This window comes from Doryrhamphus excisus, linkage group LG7 (genome assembly GCF_037039965.1).
Source record: "Doryrhamphus excisus strain RoL-2023G ecotype Guam linkage group LG7, RoL_Dexc_Guam_v1.1, whole genome shotgun sequence".
In the NCBI taxonomy this organism is placed as follows: Eukaryota; Metazoa; Chordata; class Actinopteri; order Syngnathiformes; family Syngnathidae; genus Doryrhamphus; species Doryrhamphus excisus.
This window is the reverse complement of record NC_136363.1, coordinates 12,477,526-12,491,051: the sequence shown is the minus strand read 5'-3', so window position 1 is coordinate 12,491,051 and position 13,526 is coordinate 12,477,526. Positions and strand designations below refer to the sequence as shown.

General features: G+C 44.6%; 1 protein-coding gene across 6 annotated transcripts in view; it reads left to right on the top strand.

The window, feature by feature from the left end:
• ripor2 (RHO family interacting cell polarization regulator 2) overlaps positions 1-13,526 on the top strand; it is a 40,857-nt gene that overhangs the window by 6,818 nt on the left and 20,513 nt on the right. The window contains exons 1-2 of one of the 6 annotated variants that reach the window (XM_078792133.1): positions 12,070-12,427; positions 12,526-12,674. The exons of 2 other annotated variants lie outside the window; for them this stretch is intronic. Coding sequence is in view for 2 of the 4 variants with exons in the window: in XM_058046317.2 (XP_057902300.2) it covers positions 5,030-5,096 (67 nt within the window). In the remaining 2 variants the exon portion in view is untranslated. 3 more of the 6 variants (XM_058046317.2, XM_058046320.2, XM_058046318.2) reach the window with 3 other exon arrangements.

Sequence of the window (13,526 nt, the reverse complement as noted above, 5' to 3'; positions counted from 1 at the left end):
CTCAGCGCTTTAAAGCCAACGACCACGCTCGTTCCCACGTCACCGCTGCCTTTGTGTGCCTCTCAGCAGAACGTCAGGGCTCTTTGCAGCGGAAAGTAGCTTTTACGTGTTTTATGCACGTGTCATTCTGCTTGAAAGGCGAAGAGAGAAGCTGGAATAAAACCGGCGCCGTCTTCAGCTACGGAGAGGAAGCTTTGGAGGGCGGGTGACCCAGAAAGAGGCTTCAATAGTGTGGGTGAAAGAGCCTAGTCTGCTAGGAGGCCTACTTTTGGTATCATATGTGCGTTCCTACGTGTGTACAAACGGCATTTTCTGTCACGGACACATCATTAGGTACGTCTGCATCTCGGCAGGATAGGTGTGTTCCATTACGTGCATTGAATAGCTGCCTCTTTTTTAGCTGTTTATGTCTTTTAGGAGGCACCGAAAAGAGAAGTCACATAGCCAGCTGAGACAAATGTAGGTCATTTATGGAGTGCATCCAGCTACTGGAGGGGTGAGGAGGACAGATGTGCAGTTAGGGCAGATGGCGCACATGCATGCACACACACACATACTGTGTATATATATGTATAGTGAGAAAGATAAATAGGCAAAAAGGAGATTTAGATAAGCTGTCACTACACTTGTTGTGATCATCGGGCCAGAAAAAGTCACCCAAGTTGCCATTTGTGTGTGTGTGTGTGTTTGCGCTCGGACACACGCCTGCCTTCACTTCCTGTAAGGCTGTTTTGTGTAACGCTTGTGTACTTTACACGCTATTAACCAACCTTCCTTCCTTCCATGTCCACACCCTCCTGCTTCTCAGAAGGTGGCCCCTCCCTTCCTGTCCTCATCTTGAGCCGCGTTTATCATGGCCGTGCCACCTCCACCTGCTCCCTTTAGGACCCATACTGTATGCCGGTATAGTGTATAGTACACCACAACATGAAGGGCAGAGCAACGCCACCGACGTGCAGTAAATTGTGCTTGGAAGCTGACTTCCTCATTTTCCAGCTGTCAGGTGATGTGTACAGCAGGTGGGCGTGGGACAGGAAGTTGCCTGATGGTGTGCCCCCACCCTGCAACATCTGTGCGTGTATCGTGTCGGGTTCCTTAGAGGCCACTCATACCGCAGCCAAGTGTCTACATTGATGTTATTTGGCATGAATATTTGCTTACTAAGACCAGGGTTCAATTCCACCCTCGGTCATCTCTGTGTGGAGTTTGCATGTTCTCCCCGTGCATACGTGGGTTTTCCCCAGGTACTCCGTTTTCCTCCCACATTCCAAAAACATGCTAGGTTAATTGGCGACTCCAAATTGTCCATAGGTATGAATGTGAGTGTGAATGGTTGTTTGTCTATATGTGCCCTGTGATTGGCTGGCCACCAGTCCAGGGTGTACCCCACCTCATGCCCGAAGACAGCTGGGATAGGCTCCAGCACCCCCACGACCCTCGTGAGGAAAAGTGGTACAAAATGAATGAATGAATGGATTTGCTTACTAGTCATTTAATTAAGACAATCGCTCCTCCCACCCGTTATTAATGATAGCCTCCACCTTTCGTTGCAGAAATGAACAGAAAGACTAAATAAGCCTGGGAGTTTTCACATAATCCAATTTGATCTGAAAGATGTGAGCATGTTTGACTATTTCTTGAAGGTATTTGACTACAACTAATAATCCAGGTGTAGTTGGAGGAAGTGGGAGGTCCCCCACTGTGCCAGTCGCTATTGTCTGATGCCCTCTGTGCCCTCTGGATCAAGGACAGAAAGGCAATTGTGTCGAAAAGAAAAAAAGACAATAGCAACTGGAAGCGACAGTGAGAGAGGAAAACAATTGGTGAGAGCAGAGAAGAAGCAGAGAAGAAGGAGATGTCTGCTTTGCTCTTCAACATCATGGAGCGTAGATTCAAGACGTACGACCATAGATGGGTGAAAAGATACCGCTACAACTATAGTATGTATTTCTACCTCTTTCTTCCTGTCATTCATTACCTAGCCTTCATAACCTTTCTTTTAACACTGACCAATGACCGAGTTAGCTTTGTAGCATAGAGGACATGATGCTAGGTCTACTTCCGCACACACACACACACACACACACACACACACACACACACACACACACATGCACGGCAAATGAGCAAATAGAGTGCCGTGGCAAATCGGATTTACCATGCAATGCCCTCATTATTGTTGCTAGGGGTTACTAGGCAACCCTTCACAATCATCCCATCGGGTCACGGCTAGCGCTGAAGAAAGGCTTTCATGGCGGGAAGAAATTTGGTTGGACTTTGGAGAGTCCGGCCTTTTTTTTGTCACCCTCCCCCTCCTCTTTAAATGATTACATAAGTGATGGACGTTTATTTTCACAAAAATTAACAAGAAATTAAATCTGACACTCGGGGATGCTCCCATCCGGGTTTTATGCTGCTGATTCCGATACCAGTCATCCATGAGTGAGAATGGCCGATACCGATGACCCTAACAGATACTGTACAAGGTAAAAATAAAAACTACAGGCCTGAAGCCTCTTGTAGATCCCAAAACAATCAACCGAGATCAGACATGGAGGCTAAAACTAAAACATCAAAACAAAAAAATTGCTCATAAATCGCTGAATATTTGCCTCATGGTTATTAAACTTCTGTATTACATTCACAGCCCATGGGGGGGGGCACATGTGTCATTTACTGACTGAGCAGACCATAATTTTGTCTGTGGTGCTAACTGTTATGTAGGGGCCTCTGTGGGACTAAACATGGTGTCCTCACCCCTTCTTCATCATCTTGGCCTCGTCTGGCTTCACCCCCCCCCCAAAAAAAAGCTCCATTGTTGAGGGCTTTCCAGCGACGTCATACTTTGTGTGCTTATTTTGTTGAGCATCCCATCAGCATGCATTCGCCTTTCCCGTGGAGCTGCTAATGGCGGTGGGGGGGTGGGCTACCCTGCTGATGACAACAATGCACCCTGTCATTGACATGCAGAAGGGCAAGCATGACCCCCCCGCCCCCCACCCTCCTCTTGTTCTGCTTGGAGAAAATGGCAAACGGAACACATTTATTAACGCTTCTATTGCATTGTGAAAAACAGATGGGAGTGGGATGTCGCTACATGGAATTGCAGCATTGAATTTCCTTCCTGCGGGTGCTTGAAGTTCAAATGTGCTGGTCTTGATATCAGATAGCCAACAGCATTTCATCACTTGGTGTAATTTCCTCCTTCTGTGATGGGAAAGATATTGGCATTGGTCAAGAGCACTGCAGCCGCTTTTGATGTTGCTGCAAGAATCCTTTTGTCACCGTCATGTACTCCCTTCCACTGTGTCTGTGAGAATGGTGCGTGTGATCTGTGGAGACGAGCCTGGGTGAAAATGACTTTGTCCAAAGCGTCCCTTGAGTTTTGTTTTAAAGCAAAGCGGCGACCGGGGAGATGAAGTCTTGGGGAAAAGTGATAATGAATCCACTCCAGGCCTACTTTCTATTTTGGTTCGTCAAATATGGCGTGACTCAGGAAGACGGGCCTGTGTCATGATGAAAGAATAGTCAAATAGGCACACACTGTGGCAAGCAAAAAGAAAATCACCCAAAAATGTTTGGCAAGCACCAAACTGGGAAAAATATAGTAATAATCTGGCAACCCATATGAAACAAACATGAAAAATAAATTTGGCAAACGATAAATTTCAGAATAAAAAATATGGCAAGCAAAATAAAGCACGAAAATTGGGGGGAAATTGTTATAATAATCTCGCAACCCATATGAAACAAATATGAAAAGTAAATATATAAAAAAAAATTCTAAAAAGTTTCTTTAGAATTCAAAGAAAAATGCAAATAGTTTGGAAAATACCAAAAGCATTTTTGGGAGGAAACAACATAAATACAACTAAAATAGTTAAAACTACAATCAGTCCCCCAATTTGTGCTAGCTAATGCAGTGCAATTCATATGATATTAATATTATCAGTAATTATTATAAATAATAGGGTTAATAGACCAGGGTTCAATTCCACCCTCGGCCATCTCTGTGTGGAGTTTGCATGTTCTCCCCGTGCATGCGTGGGTTTTCTCCGGGTCCTCCGGTTTCCTCCCACATTCCAAAAACATGCTAGGTTAATTGGCCACTCCAAATTGTCCATAGGTATGAATGTGAGTGTGAATGGTTGTTTGTCTATATGTGCCCTGTGATTGGCTGGCCACCAGTCCAGGGTGTACCCCACCTCTCGCCCGAAGACAGCTGGGATAGGCTCCAGCACCCCCCGCGACCCTCGTGAGGAAAAGCAGTAGAAAATGAATGAATGAATTATAAATAATGCCATTATTATCTTTCTAACAGCAGAATTGTCACCTGTGCTGGTGTGTTGGATGCCATCGGGCCTGTACATGCGTATCTAATATTGTGTCCGGTATTTGGTGCACGATGAGCGGCGCCATGGAGACGACATGATATTATTAGCGACACTATTCAGGCCCTCGATATGGGCCAAGTGTGTGTGTGTGGTGGTGAGGGGGGGGATCAGTGCGTGGATTGCAGTCGAGTTGTGAAGGAATGACATGTGGAAGATAAACGCACTTCCACACCCAATTAGACAGCATTGCTGCATGTCCCTGCTGTGTGAAAATACACAAGCTAATTATTGCTACTCATCACCAGCCTCTCTATCAGTGACTCACACTGTGGCCAAGCACACTACACACTACACTACACCATAGTACATGGACACACATGCACACTTCACCGACCCTCCCTGTGCTACACACACACACACACTTACTCATACAAGTGCTCTCCAGGCAGCAACACTCTCACTTCAGCTTTGCACAGGATGTTACGAAATCAGCCTTGTTGCTGAAACTTTGTGAAGGTCGCTGCATGGGAGTCCACACATACACACACACACACACATAGGGAGCTCAGTGCTGGTCTTTGGACTGGAGCGACCATCCTGTCGCTCGTCATCCTGTCGCCCCGAGCCAGAGAGGCCTGGCCCGGACTTGATTTGATTTCGCATCCCAGCACAATTAGAAGGCAGGAGGGCAAGCCATGGCTGCTGAGGATGACCTGGACGAGATGATGCGTGAGGAGGCGGAGGACGTCTTCTACGAGGACGGTAGGGCTCTGATGTTGTGTTTTTTAGGGTGCCGGCTTTGTGGCCCCCCTCGGTGCTGCGGGTTTCAAGGGGTCTGCGCCATGTACGTTGCTAATAAGTCGCTCTGGTGGATTTCTCCAACTCGTTGGCTTTTTGGTCAATAATTTATATTTTCAGGAGTGATTTGTACAGAATGTATTGATTTTTTTAACCTTTTTGAATGTTTTTGTTGCACAAGCCGGTTTTGACGTGTGCACCCAGTTTGTTAAGGGTTCTTCTGTCTTTAAAGGGCTGGTTTGTGCAGAATGTGTTGATTTTTCAGCCTATTTTTGAATGCAGTGCTGTGTAGTGTGTGGGTGTTGCTGACCAGGAGTTAAATAGGTGTTTATATTGAGCTTATTAAGGCATGGGTTTGTCTTTGCAGGCTCAAAGCACGCCTAATGTATTCTTTTTTGACGTATTCTGTCAAAATAGTTAAGCAGTGCCCTTAACTATGTGGGTGTTTTTGTGATACAAGTCATTGTTTTTGTGCAAGAGAAGGAATTAGGTGTGTTTTTGTGTCAGTAATTTGCCATTGCAGGGAGGTTTTTGTGCAGAACGTGTTGATTTTTCAACCTATTTTTTTTTTTATACAAGCCATGGGTGTTTACGTAACAAGCCCGTTTTGGTGTGTGCAACCAGTTTGTCTGAAAACATGGAGAATTGATGTATTTTTCAAGCTATTTTTGAATGCGGCGCCTTCACTGCGTGGGTGTTCTTGTAATAAACACCGGTGGTTTTATGTAGACTTGCAGAATTACGTGTGTAGATCTTGTTTTTTTTAGTTGTATATGCAGAATGTATGGATTGTTCAATGTACTATGTAGAACTATACGTGGATGTTTTCGGGCAGCGGGCCAATTGAAATGAAATTCTGTGTTTCCACCGAGACAGCATTTTTGTCATGAAACTGTTTGCTGGTGCGCAATGCGCAGCATTTATTGATTTGTTTCAAGCTATTTTCACCAGACGTACAGTATGTGGGAGTTACTGGAAGACGGTTTTCACCAGCAGTGAGATAGAACTCGGGGTATGCAGTCGTCCCTTGCGATGTCAATGTCACATTTACCTTCATGATGTATGAATTCATTCAATCAGCCATGGCATCTCTCATATGATGGAGTGAAAAAAAACGTTCTCCTCCCATCCTGTGCGGAAGTGGTAGGTTTTTGCCTTAAGCAAGTTCCTGCAGCATAAAAGTTGCAATTTGGTCTAAACAATGAATCATTATATGAATGTAATTTCATGTCTACGGGGCTCTAATAATGTTAATAATGATATTTAGAAAGATATTTAGAAAGTACTAAACAGGTTTTCTATGCTCTTAACTACGAAAACTCATCCATTTATTAATATTGACTAGTATACACAGTCGGGTCTGAGACCAATGAAGCGCTATAAAGCATCCAGTTAGTTGGTTGATTTTTTCAGCCTATTAAGTAAAGCAGCACCCTAGGATATGTGGGCGTTCTTATAAAAATAGTTCAATGGGGTGTTGTCATTGATGTTTGTCATGAATTTGTGTTTTGCGGGAGCAATTTGTGCGTTTTTCAACCTTTTTTGTGCATATGCCCTCTGTGGGTGATGGAGATCAATGTTTTTCATCACTTTGTTGGGGCGTTTTGTCATTCATTTGTGCTAAATGTGCTGACTTTGTGCTTTGAAACTATTTTTTTCTTTGTCTATGTGGGTGTTATTCCAGTAGAGGGACATCTTTGATGAGTTTGTTGAATTCAAATGCTGCAAAGCCTCAATCGCCAGCCAGGAAGGCTAACATTAGACGGGGTCTGCTTGCTGCAACCTGACTGATTATTTATAGGCCGAACCAAAAAGGGAACACGCGGCCTGCCTGCTTGCGTAATCTTTTTAAAACAAATATCCGTCACGCATGGTGATAGCCGTAAAACACTTTTTATTTATCGCACAGAGCCTCGGTGTGACTGGTTCGGCACGAGCGTTAGCTCCAAGAACACCAAAGCGTGCGCTCGCTCCGGTTATTATTTTCTATCTCCGAAGGCGCTCACACACACACACGGCTCCAATTCCTAGCGTAGCGTGAGGATATTCCCAGATAGTATTGCATCATCTGGCATGTAATGTATGTTAATGCCTGCCCGTGACCCACTTCTGACTGAGCTACAGTAGGACGGCGTACGTAACGTTTGAAGAGAGATAACTCCATGCAAGCAACCAATGGCGGTCCACGCTGGGGCCTACACGGGGGTTTATGTTTAGACGCGTCAGCTCTAGGCTGCACACCGCCCAGCGGGATGGGATTTTCTTCTCCAATTAGCGTTTCTGATGCGTGCTAATATTCAGGATATGGTTATTAAATGTAACGCAGCGGCGTTTCAAAAGGTTTGCCAGAGACCTCTGTGATGTCACATCAGCTGCTCAGAGCATGTGCCCGAATATAGTGCACCTTGCTGGGCCGCAGCAGGTGGCTCCCTCCTCTCTACGCTCTGGTTCTCCTGATCGTAGTGATGTCATTTCACTGGGACAAGTCAACAGGTACGCTTGGTCCAATACTGATTTCTTCCAGTCCTTCTTACCTCCAGGTGAGCACAAACTACAGTTCCATCTAAATGTGACAAAGGTGACACATAAGACAAATCCCTCAGGAAAAAAAATGTATAAGTCATCCGTGACAACTAAACACTGTGACCGCTTTGGAACCAGCTTCCTCTTCTCAAGTTATTGAAAAGCTGCCGTGTGTTGCGAGCAAACAGAGAGGAGTTTGTGCCCCCGGGAAGTGGCGGCATTAAAGCCTCGTAAGATGGACGGCGTCGTGTTTGGTGTCTAAATATAAAGTCAGGAAGGATGAAGGAGCTGCTTTATGCGCTGTTAGTCCATTTTCAGCAGCAGTTTGCTTTGACTCGGCCTTTGTTAGGATCTGCAATAGGATGCTTCTCCGTCGCCTCCCTGCCCAATTACCTGACAAAAGCGCTAATCGCTAAGCGCTTTGCCTTGGTGAGCATTCCTTCAGGTGCAGACGCTCTTTGGCTCCCATTGAGCTGCAAACGAGATGCTTTTAGATCCCAAAAAGCCCAGAGGGCGAAGGAATTATGCGACGACGGGTACTTAAGACTTGCCGTCAGGGCTGTGATGAAGGGTTTTCACTGCGGCCAAAGTGCTCGTCTTTACTGTTTTTGGGCCGCGTTCTAACAAGCCACGAATGCAACAACCAGGACCCGACACGCAGGGTTATTTTGAGGAATGGCGGTGTTTGTTGAAGGCCGACATTTACGGCTCAGAGACAACCCGATGATGATTTTCTGTCCATGTGAAAATGCAACGGCGGCTTGTCAAGTGCATGCCACAGCAGCAGGTGGCACTAGAACCCCCATTTGGCCAATCGCAGCCCTGGTATAAGATGTCATTTTCTCAAGTTTCAGCTAATGTACACTATCCCTCATTTATCACGGTTAATCGCTTCCAGACCCGACCATGACTTTCAGTGATGTAGGAAACCTTATTTATAAATGATAGATACGGTTTGTAACATTATTAGAGCCCTCTAAACATTAACTAACACCCCTATAGTCAGCTTTACACTCATTACCCAATATAGTAAAAATAATGTTTGGTGAGACACACAAGCACCAGTGTGTGTGTGCGCACTCCAAGTTGGTAGCGTACGAGTGTAGCCTGTAGCCAACACGTTAGCGCATATCTTCTTCATGGCTTGTGACAGTAGCACTCACTGACCTACTTTAGCCACCAAACTCTGCTACCATTATCATCTCATGCATTTTTCTGCATTTTATTTATACTAAAAGCGGTTCTCACTGGGATTTTGTTCAGTGGTGCAGCACTCAGGTGTGTTTTGGAAGTGTGTCGTTGAAAATCATTGAAAAATGATGCTGGCGTTTAGCTCTATATCATATACAACAATGTCACAGTAAAGGAAAACTGCATTTGGGGGGGGATTTTGTTGGCTAATGTGGCCCACAAATCAAAAGGTTAGCCCACATTGTTATAAAGCAGGGGTCTCAAACACGCGGCCCGCGGGTGAAATGTAGCCCGCAGGACACTAGTTTGAGGCCCCTGCCTTGATATAAAAGCTTAATGTTAGTGCGGCCCGCGCAAGTTTGATATGGATGCTGTATGGTATCATGTACCCAGAAATAATGATTACGTTTGATTAATGTTCATGTTAAGGTTAAATAACTGTTAATAGTTATCCTCCCTATCCGTGTGGAAGTGGTAAGTTTTTGGCTATTTAAGTGTAAAGGAAATAACTTGAAGGCTACCGTTTAGGTTGCTAGCTCTCTAGTTTGCAAGTTAGCATGTGTCTCAAGACCCTGCAGTTGCGCAATATGTTAATAATTATGTAAATAAAAAGAGTATAAATGTGACTATAGTCGTGTTTTGTCATGTCTACAGGGCTCTAATAACTTTGTTCATTTTAATCTGAAAAAAATAATTTGTCTACCCACCAACTATATGTGGTTTCTTAAGTTTTTATTATTTGCCGTTTTATGATTATTATTATTATTATATTTATTTATTACTGATTGATTTTCTTTATTCTTGATTTGTTTATTTATTTTTCATCTTATTTTGTGCAGTAAAATAAAAATTAAGATATGAGAACAGTGGAATGTTTTATCAGAGCTTTTATTGTAGAAAATCGAAACCAAAGCACTGAAAAAGTTTGTATATTTTTCTGTTTTTAATAAATGCGTTTTTTTTGGGGGGGCGGGGGGGGGGGGGGACACCTGATGCGGCCCAGCCTTGCCCAGACCCTAGCTCCAGTGGCCCCCAGGTAAATTGAATTTGAGACCCCTGTTATAAAGTGACTTTGCATAATGGAGGACCATTTGTAGATAAAATATTCCTAACCAATGCAGGAGAGGGCAGCATAGTTCCTTATACAAATTAGGCAAATGAAATTGAAGGTGAAAAGAGCAATAGTCACATTGATATAGTGCTTTTCTGGGTTACCAAAGGCACTGAATACACATATAGAAAGGGTACAAATACTTCCATAATACGTCACAATCAGTATAGAGCACGGCGGGATGACGCTTGCATTCCGAAGGGCAGGCGACGTTCCCACAGGCCTCTTGGGAGGAACATGCAGCAACAACAACCTGTCATTACACAGACCTCAGCAGTCATAGCATGGAGCCCGCTCCGCAATGAGGCCCGTTTCACACACAAAGTCCAGCCTGTGCAGGAAACAAAACCTCGCATGGAGCCGACAATGCCGTTATGCTTTGACTTTTGCTGCAGGAAAGCCCCCCCCCCGCCCTGCCAATGAGTCAAAGAAAACAGGACGGGTAACCTGAGAAATGGCAGCACTCAGCATGTTTTGGTACGATCAGCTGTGCCTGGATGTCCTTTTAACCTTCCTGCCCTCGCCCTCGCTGCCTGTAGTTTAGAAAGTCAGGTCCAGGGGTGGTGTTTTTCACCGCCAGCCAGGGGCAGAAGATGACGGCCATAATTACAGGACAGAGCTGAGCAGCAGCTGAGAAGGCTCCTCATATGTTCACCGTTTACGCAGATGACCACCATTAGCGCATTTGTGGCAAAAGTAGCGTATATCTGTGGTGTTTTTAGCTGGGAAAAAAAAGTACTCTAACCTGCTCTACTTGTTGCTAGGCTGGAGATTGTCATGCCCCAAAGCCTGATGTTTTTCAGTGGGAAAAAAGCACATTCCAGTAGAATTAGCAATGCTGTTTCCTTGGCAACTTGAGTGTAAATGACAGTTTTGGCGCCCCCTGTGGGTTAGCTTTGGAAAGTATTTATGCTGCCAATTCCAGTACTGGTCATCCATTGAATGAGATGGACCAATACCAATCACATGGATTAACTGCATTTTTAAATGTATTTATAATGAGTGCTATTGGCCAGGGATTTTATTTTATTTTTTTGATCAGATCATTCCTAGCTAGCATCCATGTTATACAGATATCCTCACTACATGGGAACAATTATTTGGTTGTTTTACCTGATGGCGGCCATGTTTTTCAAATTTTACACGCATGAGCTTGTCAGTCGCCTAAAGATGAGTACCAAATTTCACAGCCATTTGCCAAAATACCTGAAATTGCGTATTGCGCAAAGATTTAAAGCTTTTTTCACCACAGCACCATCTACTGGATGTGGGGACTCATTACACTTAAATTCCCCTTAATGTAGAATCACCGCTCATCTTTTTATGAAGCTTTTGTCTTATCTAGTGGTGGCCTAGTTGAGGTTTTAGAAGGATGAGTAACCTCCTTGCGGCCTTTCCTTTAATAAGAGGAACAACCGGAACGGCAATGGAAGATCGGCGGTGACTCCTGCATTAAGATTAATTATGTCGCCCACCGCAGAGTCATTACGGAAGCCCTTCCTGCCTTCCCTAACGCCAAGTGATAGATTAAAAGCGACAAACCATTTTCTGCTCCCGTTGCTTCTCGGAAGGAATCAGATTTGCCCGGACTCTGCGGAACGGCGCGTCCAGTTATGGAGGGCAATTATGATGGCGGGAGAGCTCACATGGGAGTCACTCTTCATCATATAAAAGACATTTTATACCGGATGCACCTGTGTGCTTCCTCACAGCGTCATTGTTTACACGATGAATGAAGCTAGCTGTATGCCGTGCCGTATAAATGGATGTCTATGACTTGTAAGAATGAACTCCACATTGACTCAGAAGGTGACATCTGGTACAGTCTGTTGCTCAGACGGGGATTCACCCTGCAGCAGGCGGCGTGAGGGGGGCAGGTGTGCACGTGCATCGGACCAGCCCCGCCTGGGGCCCTGCTGGGTGTGTGAGCCAAAAGAAAGCTGCAATCAAAAAGTGAGCCTTTTATAAAGACAATAATGCTCATTTTTCATTGAACCTGTCCAAGAGGTATTCATTTAAAATGTTGCTCATTTTTCATTGAACCTGCCCAAGAGGTGTTCATTTAACATGTTAATTAAAGTTTTGGTCGTTTGCACCTTATTAGACTGAGTACCAAATGTATTTAATTGTAATCCCTACTGACATGGCATTCCTTGACCAGTGAAAGTTTCTCATTTTCTGAGTGTATGGAGCCTATTCCAGGGAAATATATCCACTATTTTCAGTCAAACGTAGTTCATGTTAAGAGCAGGGTGATTTTTTTAACAGGCACACAAAGGACAAAGGCAGGGGACACACTCCGATCTTGATTCATTCTTGTTTCTGGCCCACTACCTTCTGTCATACAAACACAGGAAGCACTTATGTACAAAAAGCGGTCTGGTCCCGCCCCCCGGTGCCATCCTCGCCGTCCTATTGGCTGGCGGTTTCCCAGGAGGAGCGAAACGAACACAAACTGGAATGTGTGGGAGTGGGTGTCTTTCACTGTTTGCTGTGCACCACCGACGCCGGAACACCACCATCGCCGACTTATATGAGATTTCATGTTTTTTATGTCGTTTTGTTTAGCTGTGTGGAGAGCGCGAGCTACTTGTGACGTATGAATGAATGGTTGGATGGATTGATTGATGGATGGCGAGGAGCAGGTAGACAAGCCCCAGAAACGCCGCTGAGGAGCTACTTTGTTTGATTACAAGGGGAAAAAACATCGACAAAAGGTGAGTTTAAAGTCAACTTTAGGAAGGAATAAAACGCGAGGGTTCGTCTCTTGGGGCAATGGGTCAGTGGACCAACGGCGGCTTTCACGGGCACAAGGAGAAAGGGCAATTTCACTTGTCAGATACGATGTGGTGCGTTTAAGGCCACACGCATCCCACACGAATCTTGAATTATTTCCTCGGATTGTTATCGTCTTTGGTGTCTTTCAGTGTTGCTGTAGTACAACATCGCTGATGTCAACCAACATGTGTTATGAGGTCATAGTTTGTGCGTGTGTACGCGTTTTTTTGGACGGAGCTTTTACGCATGCTTGTGAGATATGTCATCTATTAGCTTGTTTCCGGACCTTTTTTATTTAAGCACACTCCCATCAAGATGCTCTCATGAAGTTTTGGTGAGAATCCGCACACAAAGAGGGCTAAATACTGTGAATGTCACATGATCGATGTTGAATTGAATTGAACACACAAAAGACTTATCTCATCAGATGTGGTTGTCTCGTGTAGCAGCTGTTTATGTTTTGTTCTTTTGGGTCCATAGTTTGGTTGTGATTGCAGCATGGTTGGCTACCTGAACTCTGGAGACCAGGGGTGTCCAAACTTTGTCCAGGAAGAAAAATCCAGTCATTTGGGGGGCCATTTTGATATGTTTACGTTGTAAACAAGCTCAAACCAGATGTTATATTTCTATAGATGCAAAGCATATCTACTTTTTGCTCCCCATTTTGTCTAACATTTTTATGATATACTGTATCCAAAGTATCCAAATGGTAGTTTGTCTATATGCATTGGTGTGCGTACAGCGTGTACACGTGCCCTGTGATTGGCCGTTGGTTGTCGTTCACATATCAG